Source organism: Oreochromis niloticus, linkage group LG23, assembly GCF_001858045.2.
Source record: "Oreochromis niloticus isolate F11D_XX linkage group LG23, O_niloticus_UMD_NMBU, whole genome shotgun sequence".
NCBI classification, from domain to species: Eukaryota; Metazoa; Chordata; class Actinopteri; order Cichliformes; family Cichlidae; genus Oreochromis; species Oreochromis niloticus.
Window position 1 is genome coordinate 16540801 of NC_031986.2, and position 22878 is coordinate 16563678.

Genomic DNA, 22878 nt, shown 5'->3' on the forward strand with positions numbered 1-22878 from the left:
TGTTTTTAGAACGTAACTACCGCGATAAACGAGGGACCACTGTATAGCTTCTACCGGTGCTTCATCCACAACTACAGTCAGGTAGCAGCCGCACACTCACACGGCTTAACTCCACAAAGCTCCTCTTCACCTGGTGTCACGAAGCTGATAGAGCTTTTGCCGAACTCAAAGACTTGTTTTCATCTGCTCCAGTTCTGATTCACCCAGACAGCCATAAGCCATTTACTGTAGAAGTAGATGACAATGGATCCTCTTTTAGGTCTGGAAGATGATATGATTATGAAGATGATACAGATTAATAAACAATTTGTTTTTTAGGTGTAGTTTTTGATAAGATATTAACTTTAAAAAATCACAGAGCACATTATGGGGAAAAGTAAAAAGCTACTTAATATTATAACATTTTTAGCAGGGTTGACAAAGGGTCTGTCACGTTCATTTGCTCAAGAATAGATTTTGGGCATGTGGTATATGGGTCAGTGGATAAAAATTGGATGTTATCCAAGCTCAAGCACTGAGACTTTGCTTAAGGGCAGTTAAAACAATGCCAATGTGTGCTTTACAAGTAGAATCAGAAGAAATTCCACTATATATTAGAAGACAACTAGTTAATGGTTAACAATTGGATACATTTGAAAGGTCATAATAAAAATCATCCTATTAAGAAAGTGTTAGAGAATTGTTGGGAAAGAGAAAAGATTTTAAAAATAGTTTTGGGTGGGTTGGGGATAATAGAGGTAGAGCATTTAAAGTATTGAATGCTTTACCATTTATTAAGTATTAAGAATAGAAGAATTACAACAGATATTTGTCAAGAATTTTATAATAGAGTGGTACAGTGACTATTTACAGATTTATACAGATGGATCGAAAGATCCAGCTGCAGCACTATATACATATGAACAATATTAACAGACAAAAGATATATAAAATGTATCAACATACAAACCAGTGTAAAAAAGTAAATATGTAATAAATAGTGTTATGTATATACAGTTGGGTTATTGCACATAGAATTTGGTATTGCACAGTGGTGGTTCATAGAGGAAATGGGAAAAATTGTGTGTGTGCGGGGGGGGGGGCTGTGTTATCGGTGCATGTGTGAGTTCGGGGTGGCTATGGCCTTTGGGAAGAAACTGTTTTTGAGTCTGTGGGTTTTTGTGCTTGATGCACCTGTAGCGCTTCCCTGAGGGAAGCAGGCTGAACATGTTGAAATCAAGGTGGGAATTGTCCTTGATGATTTTTGGTACTACGGAACTCAAGTTTGAAAAGGTGGTTGGTCAGTTAAATCATGATAAAGGGAAAGGAAAGATTTTTTTTGTTTTTTGAGAAATACTGGACTCATCAATAGGATCTAAGGATGTGGAAGTGGTGTAGCAGAGAACCCAGGAGATTGTAGTAATGCAACATTGTTGGATGCAAGCTGCCATTAAAAATGATGGACAGGCTGTTGTGTTTGTTTGTTTCCTGTTGCACCCAGTTGCAGAAGGGAAGCCAGTTAAAATTGGAGACTCCAGTTAGAGAAATGAATATTTCAAAGGAAAATAGTTTTAACCTGGCCTGGAAGCTTTTCCTTTTAAAATAATCAAATGACACTGGAGAGAGGACTCGTTTTTTCAGGATTTATGTGGACTTGTTGTGATAAAAAGACTGGATTGGAAACTTTTGGTGTGTTGAGTTCAAGGAGCAATACCCTATTCTGGAATTAGGAGGTAACCAATGAGAGGAGTTCAAGACTTGAAGAAGAAGAGCTTGAGAGTTGAACTCCCAGGATCTGGTGTGGAAACCCATTAACAACACAAGGCCTGATAAGGTGGTTGGAAAGCCTTTCTCAGGAAGATGCAAGATTTATATGTGCTTGGCTGCTTGTTCTTCTTAGTGACCACCTTTTCCTGTTTGTAACCAGGCTAATAATTCCAACCGTGGCAGCTTTGGGCCTTGGATTGCAGGCCGGAACTGTGACCTCAGCCACCAGTCTGCGTAAGAGGAAAAATAAATCTTGTGTACCTTATTTTCAGTGTGAGTGTGGTGGTTTTCTATTGGTCACTATTAGAACTTATTACTTTCTTGGATGCCATTTTGTTGCCCATCTAACATACATGGTGTTTTAGTTTGTAGTAAAGCAGCTCTCCTCTGGATGAATACTGCCTCCACCTGAGAGGTCAGATATATCTGTAACTATGTGAAAGAGAGAGTAGAAGAGCAGAGAGCTGAAACTGATGGTGGTAGTCAGACATGTGATTTTATGTTCTTTTTGACATGAGCAGAGGAGGGAGGATGAATGTGTTGGAGCTGAAGCTGCCTGGAAGGAGGAAAAGAGGAAGACCATGCAGAGGGTTGGTGTGGCAGAGGATGGATGGGGTGAAATTGAGGCAGGCGATCTGCTTTGGCCACCCATAAAATGGAGGCAGAGAATTAACTACATACATATATTTGTTTTTTTTTTTAATATATTATTTATGTGACTTATTCATCCAAGAGCAACTTAGCTTTTGATTTGAGTAGCAGGTATTAAAAAATAAAAATTACCAAGCGATGAAGAGGCTTTACTGAATTCTCAAAATGCAGAAAAATAATGATTTAGATGGATGATTAAAAGATTTCAGCCCTGCAAGGAATGCACCCATGACACTCTACTGCACTGGGAAGTTTTTGTACTTTACTTTGTGTATATTTCACAGCTGGGAATTTCCACAACCAAGTGACTAAGTGAAATTCTCTAATTTGTTTCTATGCATTGTATAATAGCCAGTGAGGGGACAGAGACAGCAAATGGTGCACCATGTCAGACCATGGGATTATACATTTGTTTGTTTTTCTAATGGCCTCTTCAAAAGGTAAGTTTTAGTCCATATTGTCATTTTTGTTTTTTTAAGTTATTTATTGTGACAGGAAAAAAACAAAACAAGAAGCTCCTAAAAAGGTCATAAATGTGAGAACTTTTCCACAGAAATCTCAGTCAGTTATGCCTGAGACAGAGAGATGATTATAACAGAGTAAAAATAGCATTAACATTAAAAATGTTGATGACAGAAGTAAAGCTAAAATCTCAACAAGCCACAGTTACATACATGTTAAAGGGAAAGATCAAACAGTACTGAAATGAAGAAGTGGGCATTACGGGGCTTCCCCAGTGAAATAACTGAACTTGGAGCACAAAATAATAAATAACATACCAGTAATGCGCGGAGGGAAGGCTTCTAAGAAAATGTATAAGATCACAGGGAATTTCTACAATAGCACGAGTTAGAGGTGGGCAGATTGATGCAGTTATCAATAGTATTGATACCAATGCTGGCATTGTTACTGGAGATATACTACTGCAATAGGATTGGTACTTTGTTTCTGTCCTGTAAGTTCAGTATGTACCTCACTGAATTATGTTATGTAGTTGTTGGTTTTTTTTTAATGAAACATAAAACACGGACTATGAAAGCCTCTTACTTTGTTTGTGCAGCTCTAACAGCAGTGATCCAAACACAGCAGACTGTGCTGGCAGCAGTGGGAGAAGATGCTGAATTCAGCTGTCAGCTCTCGGAGACTAAAGACGTCCTTCAGGTCACATGGCAGAAAATCTCACAAGATGTGGAGACAAATGTTGACACCTATAGCAATTACTTTGGCCAGAGAGTGGATGATGGCTTTACAGATAAATTTAAGTTTTTAATCACCTACTAAACAAAAAAATCAACAAAAAAACATTACATGTCTGTTTCCCCCCCTAAAGCGTCACCACATGGCTATGGAAACATCAGAGCGACAGCTTAGGTCAAGCGATTTGCGGACAAAGTTCAAGTTGAAGGGTGAAATAATTTGGACATGTGCAGAGGAGGGAGGGTGGATGTACTGGACAATAGGTGTTGGAGCTGAAGCTGCCAGGAAGGAGGAAAAGAGGAAGACCTCAGACAATATTCATGGATGTAGTAAAGGACATGGAGAGGGTGGGTGTGACAGAGAACAGATGGGGTGAAATGGAGGCAGCTGATCTGCTTTGGCGACCCTTAAAAGGAAGGCTGAGAAATAAATAAATTCATACATATGAATTTAAAATAACAATTACCAATAGATGAAGCTTTACTGAATTTTCAAAATGCAGAAAAATAATGATTGAGTTGGCTGATTAAAAGACTGATGAAACTCTACTGCACTGGGAAGTTTTTGTACTTTACTTGGTACAGTTTATCATTCTAACACACCTTGGAATGTCCCACAAGGAAGGGAGATTCTTCCTTTGGGGAAATTTGAGTTTTCAATAATTTGGCTATTGTGTGATGTTGTTTCAATACGTGGTACAATAGCCAGTGGGGACACAGAGATGTGCACCATGTCAGACTGTGGGATTATGTGTTTGTTTTTTCTTTTTATGACCTTTTCAAAAGGTAAGTTTTATTCCGTATTGTCATTTTTGTTTTTTAAAGTTATTTATTGTGACTAGAGAAAAAAAAGAAAACAAGAACCTTCACTCGTAATAATTAAAAATTGATCCTAAAATGTGAGATCATAAATGTGAGAACTTTTCTCTGAAGTGACAAAGAGATTGTCTTTAGACAGAATTAGAGGGAGATACAATTACTGAAGAGTTTAGATTTTGTTTGAATGAGTAACAAAAAGTTTCTCCCACTGAACACTCAGCCTAATAAAAACGAACAAAATCAACTTTCTGTGTCATGAGTTGTTCATCATTCAGATTAATGAGAGCTGTTTTGAGAGCTGTGTGAAAACAGCTTTAGAGTGTTTTGATAAAGGTTGCCCCATGCCTATTCATATTACGATGAAAACAATAGATAAACCACATGTTTATGTGTTATGTATGTATGTTTGGTAAATTAACAAAAATTTTCCGTTTTATAAGTACAGGACAGTCTGGCCAATGAGCTACCATAACTTTTCTGTGATTTTATTATTTTATTTCTAAATATTTAAGCCCAAAGAGTCATGCTGACAGATTTCTTTAATTTACTACAATCACATTTCTCTTTTATGTAGAAAAAGTGAAATTACACCTCTTTTTATTTTCATTAAATATCTCAGGGATTAAATGTGTGTTAAATTACTTTTCAACAGAGAGGGTGGTTTCTCTGGCCCGACCCACTTGAGATCAAATTGGGTTGTATGTGGCCTACAATGTAAAAGACGTTTCACAACCCCAATGTAGTTAAAAACTAGACCAATTACCAAGAAGGGACTCATTTCCATTAGACAGAGACAGGGTTCAGGTCATAAGTAGTTTATTGACAATTATTTAACATTTGAAATTAAAAGATCCGTCAGTCCATTCACATATATACTGTTCAGAGACAGAATGTAGTTTAGAGCAAAGTGTAGTAGTGTGAAGTGGCTAAACACACTCGCCAATTGTTCTAAAATAAACAATTTATCAAAACATTAACAGTCTTTCACACCCCACATACATACGGTTTATACACAATTTTAAAAAGAAGGGGTTGAAGACCTGATTGATTACAAAGAGTTTAATAAAATGTTCTGGGTAACCACAGAAATCTTAGTCAGTTATGTCTGAGACAGAGGGCTGATTATAACACAGTAAAAATAGCAAATGTTTATGACAGAAGTAATGCCAAAATCTCAACAAACCAAAGTTACATACATGCTAAAGAGAAAGATCAAACAGCGCTGAAATGAAGAAGTGGGCAATATGGGGCTTCACCAGTGCAATAACTGAACTGAAATAACTTAAGAACAAATTAATAAATAACATACCAGTAATCCACAGAAGGGAAGGCCCCTGGGAAAATGTTGAAATTCACTGGGAATTTCTACAGTAGCACGAGTTAGAGGTGGCCGGATCCAAATATTGATAGTATCGATACCAGTGCTGGTATTGGTTATGTTGAAGTGATGGGTTTTATAATTCATTTTTGGTCCACTGAAGGGATTGTTTTGTAACTCCAATATTGATATTTTGTAAATAAAAAATATGACCTCAGTTAATCATGTAAATTCCCTGCACTTGTCATAGATATCTACATGATGTCCAAAAAAAATATCCAGTCCAAGGTTCTAATGTTGAACGCCATATTGATGTCCAGCTTAAATCATGGTTGGACCTCCAAATTGTGGAAAAAGTTAAAAAGCAGTACAGACCTCCAGAATTGGTCATGGACCAACAGACCCAGTAAAGACATGATCTGTACGTTAGACTTGTAGTCAAGACCGCCTAAACCAAGACCAAGACTATACCAAGACCAGAGGGTATCGAGACCAAGACAAGACCAAGACCAAGATAGACCGAGTCAAGACCAAGACAAAGTCGAGTCGAGACCAAGACAAAAAAGTCTTTAAACTGCAGCCAGATGCTGCTTCGTTTACGAGTGTCAGGCATATTTATGTTTTTGCGATGCACTCGCACAGCCCTCCTCACCGCTGTCTACTGTCTCACTCACTTACTGAGAGGACAGACGCATGCTCCACTTGACTGTCGCGTCTCTCACCCTCTCTGTTTTACACATAATGATATTATCCTATATCCTTGCATGTAATTGGCCACAATATGGAGGGATTGGAGCATAGCTGAGCCACTGTGTGAGAGCTGAGCTGCGAAAGGAAATTAAGTGAGGAGCCGGCTCTCGCTCAATGGGAGTCGACTCTTCTGATTCACTACAAATCACTCTCTAAGCACGGCTCTTAGAGTTGATGCTTTTGCGCATGACACATTATCGAATGTTACGTGGTGTGTCATGGATACTGTTGACTCCAAATCTCCCGACCACTATGTTGATCTGAGACAGCAAGACCGAGACAGTGAGACCAAGACAAGACCGAGGGATCCAAGACCAAGACAAGACCAAGACCAGGTCCATCGAGACCAAGACAAGACCAAGAGCATGTAAAAGTGGTCTTGAGACATCCAACTCTACTGTATGTCTATCCGACTTTCTTTGTTTAGTTGGTAGCTCACTGAATTGTGTTACATAATGTTTTTTTTAAATGAAAGAAAATATACCTCAAACATACAGTATGAAACAATGACTGTCAGGTTTATATTTATAGTCTATCACATTAAAATGGTACCCCATATGTCAATTTGTTTGAGCCTAAAACACAGACTACTCCCTAACCCGAATTATTTATTGTTTTATTCCTCCCATCAATACCTCTCAGTTTCACATCTCTAACTCATGTTATTCTCCATGCAGCTCTAACAGCAGTGATACAAACACAGCAGACTGTGCTGGCAGCAGTGGGAGAAGATGCTGAATTCAGCTGTCAGCTCTTGGAGATTAAAGACGTCCTTCAGGTCACATGGCAGAAAATCTCACATGATGTTGAGGAGAATGTTGCCACCTACAGCAAGCAGTTTGGTCAGAGAGTGAATGATGGCTTTACAGATAAATTTGAGCTTAAACATACTGGACTGCAGAACTGCTCCATATTCATCAGGAATGTGACGGAGCAGGACGAAGGATGCTATCACTGTCTTTTTAACACATATCCCGAAGGCTCCTTCACTGGTAGAACCTGCCTCCAAGTCTATGGTAAGAACCTTTGCATTAATGTGTTTAAATGTGCTAGAAACTGATTTCCTTTCAACAATATAGTCCTTGCAATATTTCCTGATCCTTCACAGAGCTGGATGAACCTGTTGTTGATGTCAGAGAGTCAAACTCTACTGAAGAGTGGGTTGTTTCCTGTTCAGCCACTGGTCGACCTGCTCCCACTGTAACACTTAGTGTCTCACAGCAAGGCCTCAACTTCTCACAGTACAACACTGTCAGTGTGTCCAACACCAACGCTACATTCACTGTCACCACTACAGCTGTGCTCTCAGGTTCACGTAAACACAGCACACAGGTGGGATGTGCAGCACGAGTGCTCTCTGCTCCTCACAGAGAGGTGATGGTGATGATTCCTGAGGTCCAAAAAACATCTGTTGGTGGTGAGAAACTCTTTCTGTATACCACAGACTAGATTATAGACGAATGATACTTGGGTAAATTTGACTGGGATCTAATAACAATGACTTCAGTACTTCTGCCTTTTCCTTCAATTCATGAGTGATGTATTATTGTTGGTCAGTGTCACTTTTTTCTGTTTTTTTCACAGGTTTTTCCTCAATCACTGTAATAGCTGTAGTAGTGCTGGTGTTGGGGTTCGTCTTTTTCAGTTGCTCCACTTTGCTGCTTGAAGAAAAGTTACCTTTTCACTTTCTACTTAATGTATGTCGTTTTGTAATGTGTCTTATCTCATTAACATGATAGTGATTTATTGACTCTTGGAGGCTAACCCAAAATCTATCTAGTAATGTCTGTACATATTTTTAGTGCTGATTTTAAAGTGTTTTAATCCTTCTGTCACGCAGGGAACCCAATAAGGATTCAAATACTTCAAAAGTCAACCAATGACATTGATGTGTAAGACTATTTAATAATTATTTATATTTTACATGTTATTTATTCATGCATTCTTTGCACTGTGATTTAACCCATCTTTGTCTAAAGCAGGGGTGTCCAGTCCTTTAGAGCCAGTGTCCTGAAGCTTTTAAATGTATCTCTGCTGCAACACACCTGAATAAAATTATTAGGTCATTAACATGACTCTATAAATTTGACTGCATGCTGAGTTGGCAACCCATAACCCTACTCAAGTAAATTTAAATATATGTAAGTACATACCACCAGGTAGCTCCACTCATACCCAGTGTAAGGGGAAGTGAGAGGGTTAGGTTTTGGTGCTTTGAATGTTCAGATGTGCAATGCAGCGATTAACGTTTGAGTAAAATATTGGGCTCTCTTGTGTCATCCTTCCATTCCTCCACAATGTACGTTTTTGAAAAATGTACTTCTAGAAGTACTTTTATTGCACGATGTTCATTCACTCATGAGCTACTGCAACATGAATCAAATGGCTGAACTGCCACATTAGCATGCAGTCAAGTTCTATAGTCTTGCTAATGACCTAAGTATTAATATTCTTCACTCAGCTTACTAAATGTTTGTGAACACAGCCAGAAACATTTGCACCACAAACACAGACTAGTGTTTATTAGCAGATGCTTTTGGGTGGTTGCTCTCAAACCTGTGTACATGTTTAAGCATTAATGATCCCTTAACTAACTTCCAGGTAGCCAATACCATGTGCACAAGTCCACCCCAGATGGTCCCTCTCCTCTGTAAATTGGAGGACGTGGCTGTATTTTAATCAAAGAAATATCAATCAATCAATCAATCAATCAATCAATCAAACAATCATTCAATCAATCAGTCACCATGTTTAAAAACAACACAGGTTGCGCCAAAGTGCTGTACATAGTAAAAGAAAAAAGTAAAAAGTAGTAAAAAGTAAAAACAAATACACACAATGAACAAAACAAAAAATAATCTCAAATTTTGTTTTTTTTTCTGAAGGGGTCAAACACTTTTATTCAAGAACAACAGCGAGGTGAAAAACCATCACCTTCACCTGCAAGAAAACTCGAGCTGTGACTCATAGTGTGAATACACACCTCACAGTAACACACTTTAATTGTTTAATGTGAAATTTCTGCCAAGCTAGCTAATCCTGACAAACACACCAGACACAGAAGATAAAGGAATGATGTTTTACTGTTAGAGACAGAAAGATTAAAACATTTTGGAAGAGGGCCACAAGATGTGGAAAAATTACCCAAAAAGAAGTTCCATTTGACCAAAAACGCTTACTTACTTACGCATTTATTTATGCACAGCTCTCTGAATGTCCCACCACAACATCAGAGTCAGGTTGAGGTCTGGACTTTGACTGGACATTGATTTTCAGCTATTCTGCTGTAGATTTGCTGCTGTTTGGGATCGTTGTCCGACTGCAAGATCTAAACTTTACCTATTAAATAGTTAACTCTATATTTTACACTTTATGTGAATATTGTTGCAGATTTCAATTATTAATGTTTTTTATAACTTTGTTTTTTCTTATATTTAATATTTTTATACAATATTTTTACTTCATATCTCTGTCTTCTTTTGAACACTCCAGCGTAGCATCGCTATAACTTTGTCCTCACTGACAATAAAGCTGTTTTATATTTTTCATTGCAAATGTTTCAGGCAATTTGTAGCTGTTTTTTTAAGTTATTTTGTTATTAATATAGTATTTTATATTGTTTTTTCCCCATATTTGAGAAATATTTATCATGTAAAAGTCTGTTTATGTACGATTTGGTGATATTAGCCCTAATTATTGGAGGAACTTGAACATGAAGCAGATTTCTGAGACTTCAGATTTGAAGGTTGTTGTCATATAATCTAAATGATGGCAGGTTAACCGCAGTGGACACAGAATCTAAACTCGTGCTGTTATTGTTCAGCCCTGTAAATTCGTGCCAGGAAAACTGAACTGATGAACTAACACGGACAGACAGAGACATACATCAGTGAGCTTAACTGGTTGACATTCAGTTGTCACGTCAAAAGTATTTCATACAATAAAGTGAGTAAAAACAAAATTAGTGATCAAAGCTGCCATCGTGATATCTCACGAGTAGATTTAGGAAGGTTCTGTTGTGCCTAAAAGTGATTGTCTGCCAAAACTGATTTCCGGTATTTGCCAAAAAGTGATTGCCTGTATTTCAGTTCAGTTCAGTTCATTTTTATTTCAAACATATACATTCACCAACATTTCATAAAATCATTCCATGCAGTTGTTTGAAAAGGAGTAGGCAGAAGTATATACTTATTTAGCCCTACCCCCTCAGGTTTACATCCTCATCATCTAAATTTGAACAACAAAAACGTTTACAATGCCTTCAACTTAGAACATAATAACATCAGAAAAAATAATATATATATATATATATATATATATATATATAGTATTTTTTCTGATGTTATTATGTTCTAAGTTGAAGGCATTGTAAACGTTTTGTTAGAACATAATAACATCAGAAAAAATAATATATATATATATATATATATATAATATTTTTTCTGATGTTATTATGTTCTAAGTTGAAGGCATTGTAAACGTTTTTGTTGTTCAAATTTAGATGATGAGGATATACTTCAAAGCCCACTTCAAAGCCCGTGACACCTTTTTTTTATTATTATTATTTTTTTTAAAGTAATTGTATTTTTTTTTTTTTTAAATTGATAACAGATTATGTACAAAAACACCAGCTACTGGTAGACAGAACAGTCAGCCGAGACTGCAAGACCAGACTGACCAACCTGTGCACTGCCTGGATTGATTACAAGAAAGCCTATGACTCAATGCCCCACAGCTGGATACTGGAATGCCTAGAATTGTACAAGATCGACAGGACCCTGAGAGCCTTCATCAGGAACTCAATGGGGATGTGGCGTACAACACTAGAGGCCAACTCCAAGCCCATAGCACAAGTCACCATCAAGTGCGGGATCTACCAAGGAGATGCTCTGTCCCCACTGCTGTTCTGCATAGGCCTGAACCCCCTCAGTGAGATCATTAACAAGACTGGCTACGGATACCGACTACGAAACGGAGCAGTTGTCAGCCACCTCCTGTACATGGATGACATCAAGCTGTATGCCAAGAGTGAACGAGACATCGATTCACTGATCCACACTACCAGGCTATACAGCAATGACATCGGGATGTCGTTCGGACTGGAGAAGTGTAGTCGAATGGTAACAAAGAGAGGGAAGGTAGTCAGAACTGAGGGGATCGAACTACCAGAAGGCAACATTGCAGACATAGAGGACAGTTACAAGTACCTGGGGATCCCGCAGGCGAATGGGAACCATGAAGAGGCCGCTAGGAAAGCTGCAACCACCAAATACCTGCAGAGGGTCAGGCAAGTCCTGAGGAGTCAGCTGAACGGTAAGAACAAGATCCGGGCCATCAACACCTACGCCCTGCCCGTGATCAGGTACCCTGCTGGGGTAATAGGCTGGCCAAAGGAGGAGATAGAAGCCACTGACATCAAGACAAGAAAGCTCCTTACCATGCATGGAGGGTTTCACCCCAAGTCCAGCACCCTGAGGCTGTACGCTAAGCGGAAGGAAGGGGGCCGGGGACTGGTGAGTGTCAGCACCACAGTCCAGGATGAGACAATGAACATCCAAGAATACATCACGAAGATGGCCCCAACTGACCGAGTGCTCAGTGAATACCTCAGGCAGCAGAAACCCAAGAAAGAGGAGGAAGGCGAGGAACCATCATGGAAGGACAGGCCCCTGCACGGTATGTACCACCGGCAGATAGAGGAGGTGGCTGATATCCAGAAATCCTACCAGTGGCTGGACAAAGCTGGACTGAAAGACAGCACAGAGGCACTAATCATGGCAGCACAAGAACAAGCTCTGAGTACAAGATCCATAGAGGCTGGGGTCTACCACACCAGGCAAGACCCCAGGTGCAGGCTGTGTAAAGATGCCCCAGAGACAATCCAGCACATAACAGCAGGGTGCAAGATGCTAGCAGGCAAGGCATACATGGAACGCCATAACCAAGTGGCCGGTATAGTGTACAGGAACATCTGTGCCGAGTATAACCTGGAAGTCCCGAGGTCAAAATGGGAGATGCCCCCAAGGGTGGTGGAGAATGACCGAGCTAAGATCCTGTGGGACTTCCCTAATACAGACGGACAAAATGGTGGTGGCTAACCAACCGGACATAGTGGTGGTAGATAAACAGGAGAAGACGGCCGTAGTGATCGATGTAGCGGTTCCGAATGACAGCAACATCAGGAAGAAGGAACACGAGAAGCTGGAGAAATACCAAGGGCTCAGAGAAGAGCTCGAGAGGATGTGGAGGGTGAAGGTAATGGTGGTCCCCGTGGTAATCGGAGCACTAGGTGCGGTGACTCCCAAGCTAGGCGAGTGGCTCCAGCAGATCCCGGGAACAACATCGGAGATCTCTGTCCAGAAGAGCGCAGTCCTGGGAACAGCTAAGATACTGCGCAGGACCCTCAAGCTCCCAGGCCTCTGGTAGAGGACCCGAGCTTGAAGGATTAACGGCCCACAGGGGTGTGCTGGGTGTTTTTTTTTATATATATATTTTCTCCTGTTCAACTAAAACTATATTTAGATTTGCTAATTTGTAGAAGAAAATAAACATCAGTTTGACTGCTGTCTTGGGTTAATTGCAATTTCTTCATTCTTATACTTATTTAAAATTTCTTTTTTGAGTTTTATTTTAAACTGGTTTATATCACTACTGACCTTTATTTCTTCTTTTAACTCATTCCAGAATTTAACTCCCGCTATTGAAATAGACATCCTTTTCAATGTTGTTCTTACTCTTTGTAATTTTAAATTCCACTTCCCTCTAAAATTATACCTCCCTTCTCTTTCTAAGAACCATTTACTTATTTCGATTGGGAGCATCCCTTTCCTTGCCTTATATATTATTTGCACTGTTTTAAACTTCACCAGATCCTGGAATTTTATAGCTTGCATCTTAATAAAGAGTGCGTTTGTGTGAGCCCTATACCCCTCCTGATTTATTAATCTAATAGCCCTTTTCTGCATTATGATTATAGTCTGAATATTACTTTTATATGTATTTCCCCAAACCTCTACACAATAACTCATGTATGGTAATAGTAAAGCACAATATAACATATACAATGTTTTCCTATCCAGAAATTGTTTTACTTTCCCCAAGACAGCAATCCCCCGTGCTAACTTTCCCCTCACATGTTATGTGTGATTTCCAACAGGCCTTATGATCAATAATCACACCAAGAAATTTTATGGTATTAACCCTTTCTAGATATACATTATCAACACAAATTTCAATGTTAATGTTTTTCTTATAGTTTCCGAATAACATAAATTTTGTTTTATTTAAATTTAAGGACAATTTGTTTCTATCAAACCACTTCTTTAATATCTTTAACTCCTGTGTGATCACCTCCAAAACCTGTTGAAATTCCACACCTGAACAAAGTATATTGGTATCATCTGCAAAAATTACAAACTTTAGTATCTTCGATACTTTACAAATATCATTTATATACATAATAAACATTTTCGGTCCCAATACTGATCCTTGAGGTACTCCACATTCAATATCCATCAATTTAGATTTAAACTCATTTATTTGTACATATTGCTGTCGATTCATCACATAGCTTTTTATCCAATCCAATACCACACCCCTAAACCCATATCTTTCCAGTTTGATTATTAGAATTTTGTGGTCAACAGTATCAAATGCTTTAAACTGCTGTAAATCATTTGTTGGCTTATAATATGTGAAATATATCAAATTTATCCCTCATAAATGATATCAAGTCATCTTGAGCCACGACATTCCTGTTACAAGTTAGAAGCTGCAGTCAGTTTTTGGCAATGTTACTTTTTATATCCTTTATTTATCCGGTTAAAAAAAAATCTTGTGCGCTTATTTAAAAAGATGCAGTCAGAGTTTGTTTCAATGATTACCTGCCAAGAACAGCGCAGATTAGCAGCTCAGAAACGAGCGCAAGCATTGAGGGACGAAAACAAGAAGGGAAGGTGTTGCAAAATAAAAATAAAGTTAGTGCCCACAGTTCTCACCAATGAACAGCGCTTTGCCACTGATTACTGAACACTTCCCGGTGTTTAGTAATCAATGGTGTCTAATGACAATTTGCGACTTCCACGAACTAAAATTAAACATAACAGTATAAAAAATAACTCCAGTGGTTCCTCCTGCTGAAATATAAAGCCACAGTTTAGCATTTAAAAGTTAACAAATATTAAACCTGCGGGGGGGGAATCAGTCTGTATCAACAGAGATTTACACAGCAGCACACTGCCTTGCAATGAAAACACAGTAGAACCTTCATGGGGTTGTACCAGCGCACTGAGACGTCACATCGTGGAATCCCCCACCACCCAAACACACGTACACACGCAAAACCTCACGCTACGAGTGTGCGTACAGTATATGAATACCACGTGGCTCCCTTTACAGCATGGCAGACTGCGCGTTTATGCATTTAGTTCCTCTTTTAATTGTCTTTTCCAAAGGTAAGCTGTGTTCCGTGTAATTTGATTTGCGTTGTAAGGCTGTGTGTTGTGGCTGAAACAAGAAAAACTTTACTCGTAATAATAAAAAAAATGGTTAAAAAGAGATCATAAATATGAGAGCTTTGTCTCTGAAGCTATAAAGAGATTGTATTCAATAGAGGTTGAGAAATTATTTCCATAAACTTTTACTGCAACAGATGCTCCATATGGAAAGACATGTAAATGAATGAATGAAAACTGAAGCATCACATGTATAAGAAAGACAGACCATCCATCCTTTGGGAAGCTCTGTGATCAGTTGTCATGGTCTGCTGGATCAGTGCACTTAACATTGTGTATGTACTGGAGTTCACACCTTGATTGGAACGTTTTCATGACTACGTGTCACGGTTCTGGGTCCATTGGACCCAGTATTTTGAGTTTATTATGTTTTGGTTTACTTTTGCATCATGGATTGTTCTTTATGTTTCTCTGGCACTTTGTGTTTCAGTTATCTTGGTGTTTTGGATTGTTTTCTCATTTTGTGATGATGGTGATGATGATTATTGTTATTAGAGTTCCATGTTTCTGTTTTTTGGTAGTTAGGATTTGTGTTCTCATGTTTTGTGTGGGTTTAGTTCCATGTGTCATTTTCTGTCTGTCTCTCAGTGTCAGGTCTGCGTCTTGGTGTAGTGTTCTTGTTTCCTGTTTTATTGTGAAGGTCTGCGTCTCATGTGAGTGTGTTCAGTTTTACCCCTGTCTCGTCTTGTTAATTACTCCCAGCTGTGTTCCCCACCTGTGTGTAATCTCCCTGTGTTTCTCTGTGTGTATTTAAGTCGCGTCTTCTGTGTTTGTAGTTGCTGGTCTGTCTGCGTATCCACCCTGCGTCATCTGTGTGTCTCCCTGCTGTCCATCGTCTGCTACCTCTGCTCATCCTCCTTCATGTTCAGGTCCTGGTTTGTGTCAGTAGTTTAGTTGTTCTCAGTAGTGATGGGCAGATGAAGCTTCATGAAGCACTGAAGCTTTTCATCCAATTGGTTCACTCCAGCGCAAAGCTTCGTGAAGCTTCATTTGCTCTAGTAAGACATCTAGTGGACGTGAAAATATTAGTTGCCATGAATTTGAAGAGTGTGGCATTTTGTACATAGCCTGTAAATGTCAACAACAAAAGGATTGTGTAAAACATGTATATTGTAGTGATGGCAGTATACTGTGTATATTTATGCTGGCAGGATGGAAAATGATTATTTGGAAATGCTAAAAATGGAAATGATCATTTACTGTGAGGTGAGGTGTGGTTGGGGTATGGACAGTGGTTGTGCTTTTGTAACGTTGAGGTATGGACAGCTACACACTGAGGCTTTGAGCCTCAGTCCTGCCTCTTCACATTTTATTCTGTAAAAACTAAATTTTCACTGCTTTTATGACCTTTTTAGTGGGGAGAACATAGCTAGGATTTAATGATTTAACAAATCTTTTAAATCCTTTGTCCTCCACAATGCTAAATGGCTGGGAGTCCTCAATCACCATGCTAACCAGGTCTTCAACTATTTGAGATTGTTCTCCTGAGGAAAGACAATAAAAACAAAGCACAAATATAAATATCACACGTAACTTATTACAGTTGTATAATATTGTTATATCATTTAGTAACATTACGGCATGCTATATTATCATGGCATTTGATGGCTCACCTGGTCTTGCTCCACAATCAGTGTTCCCCTTATTCTCATGCAAAGCTCTGTAGTGCCTGAGCATGGATGAGGTGTTGTTGTTATATCCCAGCTCCCTGGCACATAGCAAACACTTCACCTTGTACAAAAGTAAAGACAGTTTAACATAAATTGTATTGCACCATCAGTATTATGAAAATACATCATCTGTAGAAATGTACATACCTTGTTGGGAGGAATAAAATCAAAATGTTCCCACACAGGGGAGGACATCCTCCTCTTCTTAGCTGGCTCCATTCTCTCCTGACTTTCTCTCCTCACTCTCCTAAACCTCCAAACTGTCTCCAAACTCTCACTAACCGCAACTCTCCATCACACAACCACATTTTGAATGAAGTCTGAGGGGTTTATATCGCTGTCATAGCTCGCGGCAAAGTTCGAACCGCTTCCTGAACCAGTCACGTGGTTTAGCCGGGCAGCAAGGCTTCGGACGTCATCATTTTCAACTCCTCCCATAAACGAAGCAAGCCTCGATACGCGCTTCGCGGAAACGCCCCCTCCATTACTCGACACACGCTTCGAAGCCTCGATACAGAACGTCCCATCACTAGTTCTCAGTTTAGATAGTTTCGGTCCCGTTTGCTGTTTTGTCCATTTCATTTTGTGTTTAATAAACCACCCTCTCACCTTCATTCTTGCCTGCGATTGGATCCTCCTTTATTATTTTCCACACGGCTCATCTCACTCGCCGTGACAGTACGTTCTTTAAATGTAATGTGGTTAAATGCTAAACTGTGGCTTTTTTATCTCGGGATGAGCCACTCCAGTTATTTTTGCACTGTTTTTTAATTTTTGTTTCTGAAAGGGTTTTATAGATCAGTCCCAAATTGTAATTATACCACTGAGTACTAAACACTGCAAACATTGGATAATACAGACTATAGTAGCTGTGGGTCAACAGCATGTGCTGCTGTTCATTGGTGAGACTTGTCTGCACAAGTTTTATTTATAATTCAGGTTAAAGAACTCAAAGATAATCTGTCTTGGGCTGATTCATTTTGTTACGTGACAACAAAGAGACTTATCAATTTCAATGGCAGCTGTCTGTTTTCAGACACACTCGGAGATCAAGTCTCTCATGTCAGTTTGTTTGTGCAGCTCTAACAGCAGTGATCCAAACACAGCAGACTGTGCTGGCAGCAGTGGGAGAAGATGCTGAATTCAGCTGTCAGCTCTTGGAGACTAAGGACGTCGTTCAGGTCACATGGCAGAAAATCTTACATGATCATGAGGAGAATGTTGCCACCTACAGCAAGCAGTTTGGTCAGAGAGTGAATGATGGCTTTACAAATACAAAGTTTAAATACACTGGACTACAGAACTGCTCCATAGTCATCAGGAATGTGACGGTGCAGGATGGAGGATGCTATCACTGTCTGTTTAACACTTATCCTGAAGGCTCCTTCACTGGTAGAACCTGCCTCCAAGTTTATGGTAAGAACTTTTACCTTCTTTAACCACCAACAGGAGACTCAAACTAATGTAGTGATTTGATGTAATGATATTTGTTAATCCTTCACAGAGCTGCATGAACCTGTTGTTGATGTCAGAGAGTCAAACTCTACTGAAGAGTGGGTTGTTTCCTGTTCAGCCACTGGTCGACCTGCTCCCACTGTAACACTCAGTGTCTCACAACAAGACCTCAGCTTCTCACAGTACAACACTGTCAATGTGTCCAACACCAACGCTACATTCACTGTCACCACTACAGCTGTGCTCTCAGGTTCTCACAGAGAGGTGATGGTGATGGTTCCTGATGATGATGATGATGATGATGGTGAGAAACTCTCTTGAAGTCATTTATTTATAAATTGATGATTAGTTTGTGATTGTAATGTTTGTTTCTTCTACCAGATCTTGATGAGAAATCAGGATCTAATCCCAGGAATTTAGGTGCGTTAACATTTGTATGTTTTAAAGACAGCTTTCCTATTCCTATTTTGTTTTGATAGATGTATAGATGAATGATAAGTGGGTCCATTTAATTGTGATCTAATAACAGTGACTTGTCTCACAGATTCCACCTCAATCATTGTAGTAGCTGCAGTGGTGTTGATGGTCTTTGCCTGTGTAGCTCCACTTGTCACTATTCGTGTTAAACAAAAACGGAAGAAGAGGTAACTTTCACTTTTGTTTCAACATGTCTTCTTCTAACATGTCTCTTTGTAATAATATGATAATAATCCTAGCACAGGATAACGTTACTTTTATCTTTATCTTTTAAACTGGATGTCCTTCATGAGGCAACCCCAAAGGGATTTGTGTCTCCTCTCAGAAATGAACTGAGCATCTTGTTAAACTTGTTAAACATATGCATGAACCATATGCTTGTATGGAGCTATTGTCTGCAGTGAATTTGAATCGTTTAAAAGTCCAAAACATTAGAAAAAGCAAACATTACATTAATGGTAACAGTTAGCTAATCTGTCATTTGGGAGACTGACAGATGAGCAGTAGGATTTAAAGTACACAGAGTGGAGACTGATTGGCCTGAAGAAGGATATCAGAAAGATGATTGGACTAGACCAGTGATGTCGCAGTGAGCTTGACTGTAGAAAGCACAAGTGATTTGAAGCTTAGATTAGCCACCAAACACCTGGGAAGCAGACAGATGTGAGACTATCATTACTTTCGAAAAAGTAAACAGTTTTGGAGAAAAACTGAGTTTAAAGGTGCTGAACTTCTGCTTCATAGTTATCAAAGAGTTGGAGAATTAAGGTTAAATTTTCTCTCCTCAACAAAATGATACAGTGACATAGTGGTAGAATTATTGAATTTAACAGGCCACATGTTACATGTCCTATAACCAGAGGACTCCTTTGCATTCGACAGATAGAAATTTTAAGCTCAGTGTTAATGAAGAGTTCAGAGGGCTTAGTGTGAAAGGAATGAAACTGTAGCGCCTCCCAGGGGCTGAAAAGAGGTACACAAGAGATTTTTGCAACCTGCTGTTTAATGAAGGTAATCAGCTGGGACAAAGGTACATTATGAGAATAATATCTCTGACAAACTTCTACCTTAATTAAAAGATGCATTTTGATTTACATGAATACATTTCATCTTTTCTACAAAGGCTACGTGACCATCGTTGCCATTTGAGCATGTGCAGTCCAGCTCAAACCAGTTCATTACTGATGGGATGAAAACTGCCTGTGAGGTAACTTTTTTGCTTTCATTCTTTCCTGTTGAAAACTTGTCACATGTGTTTGCTTAGGTTGTTCTCAGTAATCCTCCCGTGTCCTGTGTAAAAACTACCCGAGCTTGAAGAATACAGACTGCGGGGAGGGGCGAGACGGGAATTTTATATTCCTATATATATACTAAAGTACTGATAGCAGCAGCAACGAAAACATAGGCAAGAGAGAGCATAGCAGTTTCGTAGATGTAGCCAAATAGGACAGATAAATTAAGATGGAAATTCCCCAAAGCAAATCCCAATCTTTAGTGTGGGAGCATTTCCATTTCCATGTCATTCTAAAGGTGTAATTATTTTTAGCGACTGCAAACTGAACACAAACTTTTCATAACTGATTTTTTTTTTTTCTTCAGTTGTATTTTGGTAATGCTGTTGTACAGCAGGGAAGCAATTATTGAAGCTATAATTACCTAATTTAACTCATTTTGAATGGATTTTATTTTCTCTTTTAAAAGGCAGGCAGCCCTACATTATTGTGGAGGATGAAGGTTTCAGGTTCTTTGTCCAAAACCCCACCAACATCCTGCCATCAAGAAAGGTGCTCAAAGAAATGGTGGAGGAGAAGGAGGTTTTCTATGAACATGGATGGTGACTTGCCACGATATCACAAGTGACACAAAAATGGCAACAGCTCTGCTCGGGGTGACCAGGTTTCGTCAGTCTCATACAGCTGAGCAAATAATGGAGGCAAAAAGTGTGCTCATGACTAAATGTGTAGTAACGTTCAAAAACTCCCTGCCTGGTTACCTCAAATGCAGCAAACATGGCTTTAAGTGTGCAGCTGTTAAACAGATCCATCTGCAAGGCCAAAGGAAAAACTGGTAGAGACACAAGGCTTGATGGGCAGACCTCCACTGACACTGATTCAAGAGGTGGAGACAAGGTGGAAGAGCACAGTTGGCATTTTGGAATAGCTGTATGAGCAGCATGAGCCAGTGGATGCAGCGCTTTCCAACCTTAGCAGCAACATTGTTCCTCTGACAAGTTGTGAATATGGACTGATTCATGAATGCACAACATTACTTCAAGCATTTAAGCTCGCTACAACAGAACTGTTCGCAAAAAGGTTTTCCAAGGCTGGGGAGATAATTAGCAGGAAGCAGGGCTGGACTGGGACCAAAAATCGGCCCGGGCATTTTGACTAGAGACCAGCCCACCAGGCATTATAGGAAAAGCCATAAAGCCTTTGAATGAAAATAAACACTTTGATGTACACTTCCTTGTTGGTATATATGTATCAATCTAATAAACTTAAACCTACACCATCCTCCCTATTCTGGATTTTAAACAGTACATAGTGGAAACAAAAAGACTGCTTGGTCGAGTTAACCTCCTGAGCTATCTACAACACATGGTAGAAACCTGAAATTAAGACCAAGAACACTAGAGGTGAGACATGATCATTAATTAATATTAAAATTAATAAATGACAGATTTAGTGATATTTTCATAAACTATTTATTTACCAAAACAATACAAAACAGCCTGGTAGCACAATATATTTTATTTAACACAGCAAACTGTAAAAATGAAAGGAGACAAAGAAAGAAAGGTGAGAAAGAAGAATAAGAATAACACTTAATTGAGTTTTTGATGGCATTTTACACACAGTACTGGTACAGTATCTAGAAAATATGAGAAAACACTGGCATCATATACAGGACTTACTTCTGAAGAAATATGGGACCCTGAAAAACAGGACACAAGTGAAAGGACAAAGAACAGTGAATGGCAATTGATGGACTTACTCAGATGATCACAGTACTGGCATCTTTATTCCACAAAATTAGAGGAATCACATACAGCAGAACTTACGTTGATGAACTTAAAAAGTTGAATGCTTTAGAGAACCTCTTAAACAAACAACAATGTATGATTAGACCCTGAAAAACAGGACAGAAAGGAACAAAGATTAGATGAATATTAATATCTATAAAGGACAGATTGTGATTGAATTGTATCGCCAAAGACTATTCACTCATGAATAAAAGGTCACCTACAACACTTCCACAGCAGCAACACTGAACATATCTTAAGACATGGAAACCTTTAAGAAGTGAAAGGACAGACAGTGAAGGTTGAGAAAGAATTGCACTTAATAGATTTTTTCAGACGATGACAGTACTGGTATGTTTACTCTAGAAAAATGGTTGAATCATATTCCATATAGTACTTACTTAAAATGAACACACTTCAAGCCTCCAAAAATGACTGACAGCATCTGAAACGAAACAATGACAGATTAAGACTGTAAAAATACATGTTTATAAATGCCTAATACCCCAATCTCATATTCATTCTATCTATTAAGATGGACAAATTCTAAGCATTTGCCGAGCACTTGACTTGTCTGAAGTGAAGGTAGATACTAAATGTATTCATTTCACTGTACTTTAGGCAATAACAATAAAGCTGAATTTAATATTAACAATAGATAATTAGGAATGTTTTGCTCATTTTTATTTCACCTCACCAGGTTACAAAAGGAGCTTTCTCAGCAGGTCATTCTTCTCAGCTACCCCGTCAATGACCTTGTCAGAGTCCAATGACATGAGAATGTCCTTTTCAGTGGCCATCAGCATAAATATCTCCTGCTTGTTTGCAGACAGGTTGCTTCGGAGTCTGCTTTTAATGAACTTGAGTGTGGAGAATGTTCTTTCACAGGCAACCTGAGTGAGGGTCAGCAGGTACTTGTATGCCAGCCCAAGGAGACCATAGGCATCAGACAGCATGTTGAACCGCCTGAGTATTTGATAGCAGCACAGTGGGCAATTTTTGCAAGAACCACAGCTTTTGGTCACAATTTCACTTTCTTCGTCCCATTCTTCAGATCTGTCCTTTGCTGTTCTGGTCCTGTAGTCATCTACATGTGATGTCTTAAGCCTTTCCCACTGTTCAGCAAAACGTTTCAGTTCTGACTGAAGGTTATTAACTGTAGCCCTGCTGTCAAATTTAAGTAGACGGGTGCTGAGGTTTTGAAATGCATTACTTGGAAGAGAAACTGTTCTGACCTGGCTAAACTTCCTGGAGTCCAACC

At 39.0% G+C, this 22878-nt stretch overlaps 2 protein-coding genes across 5 annotated transcripts in view; both read left to right on the forward strand.

Moving 5' to 3' along the window:
- Positions 1–22878, forward strand: part of nfkbiz (nuclear factor of kappa light polypeptide gene enhancer in B-cells inhibitor, zeta) — a 692084-nt gene that overhangs the window by 392532 nt on the left and 276674 nt on the right. The window lies entirely within an intron of this gene.
- LOC100705808 (OX-2 membrane glycoprotein-like) lies at positions 2728–20930 on the forward strand. 2 transcript variants are annotated; one of them, XM_019351279.2, is made up of 9 exons: positions 2874–3352; positions 3458–4379; positions 5981–6151; positions 7158–7496; positions 18168–18422; positions 18500–18538; positions 18663–18762; positions 19719–19802; positions 20297–20930. In XM_019351279.2, exons 2-8 carry the CDS (start codon positions 4316–4318, stop codon positions 19786–19788), a joined length of 1038 nt encoding a protein of 345 aa, XP_019206824.2. In that variant the 5' UTR covers positions 2874–3352; positions 3458–4315; the 3' UTR covers positions 19789–19802; positions 20297–20930. The 2 variants fall into 2 exon arrangements, with proteins under 2 accessions (XP_025758486.1, XP_019206824.2); XM_025902701.1 differs by lacking the exons at positions 2874–3352; positions 5981–6151 and adding an exon at positions 2728–2837.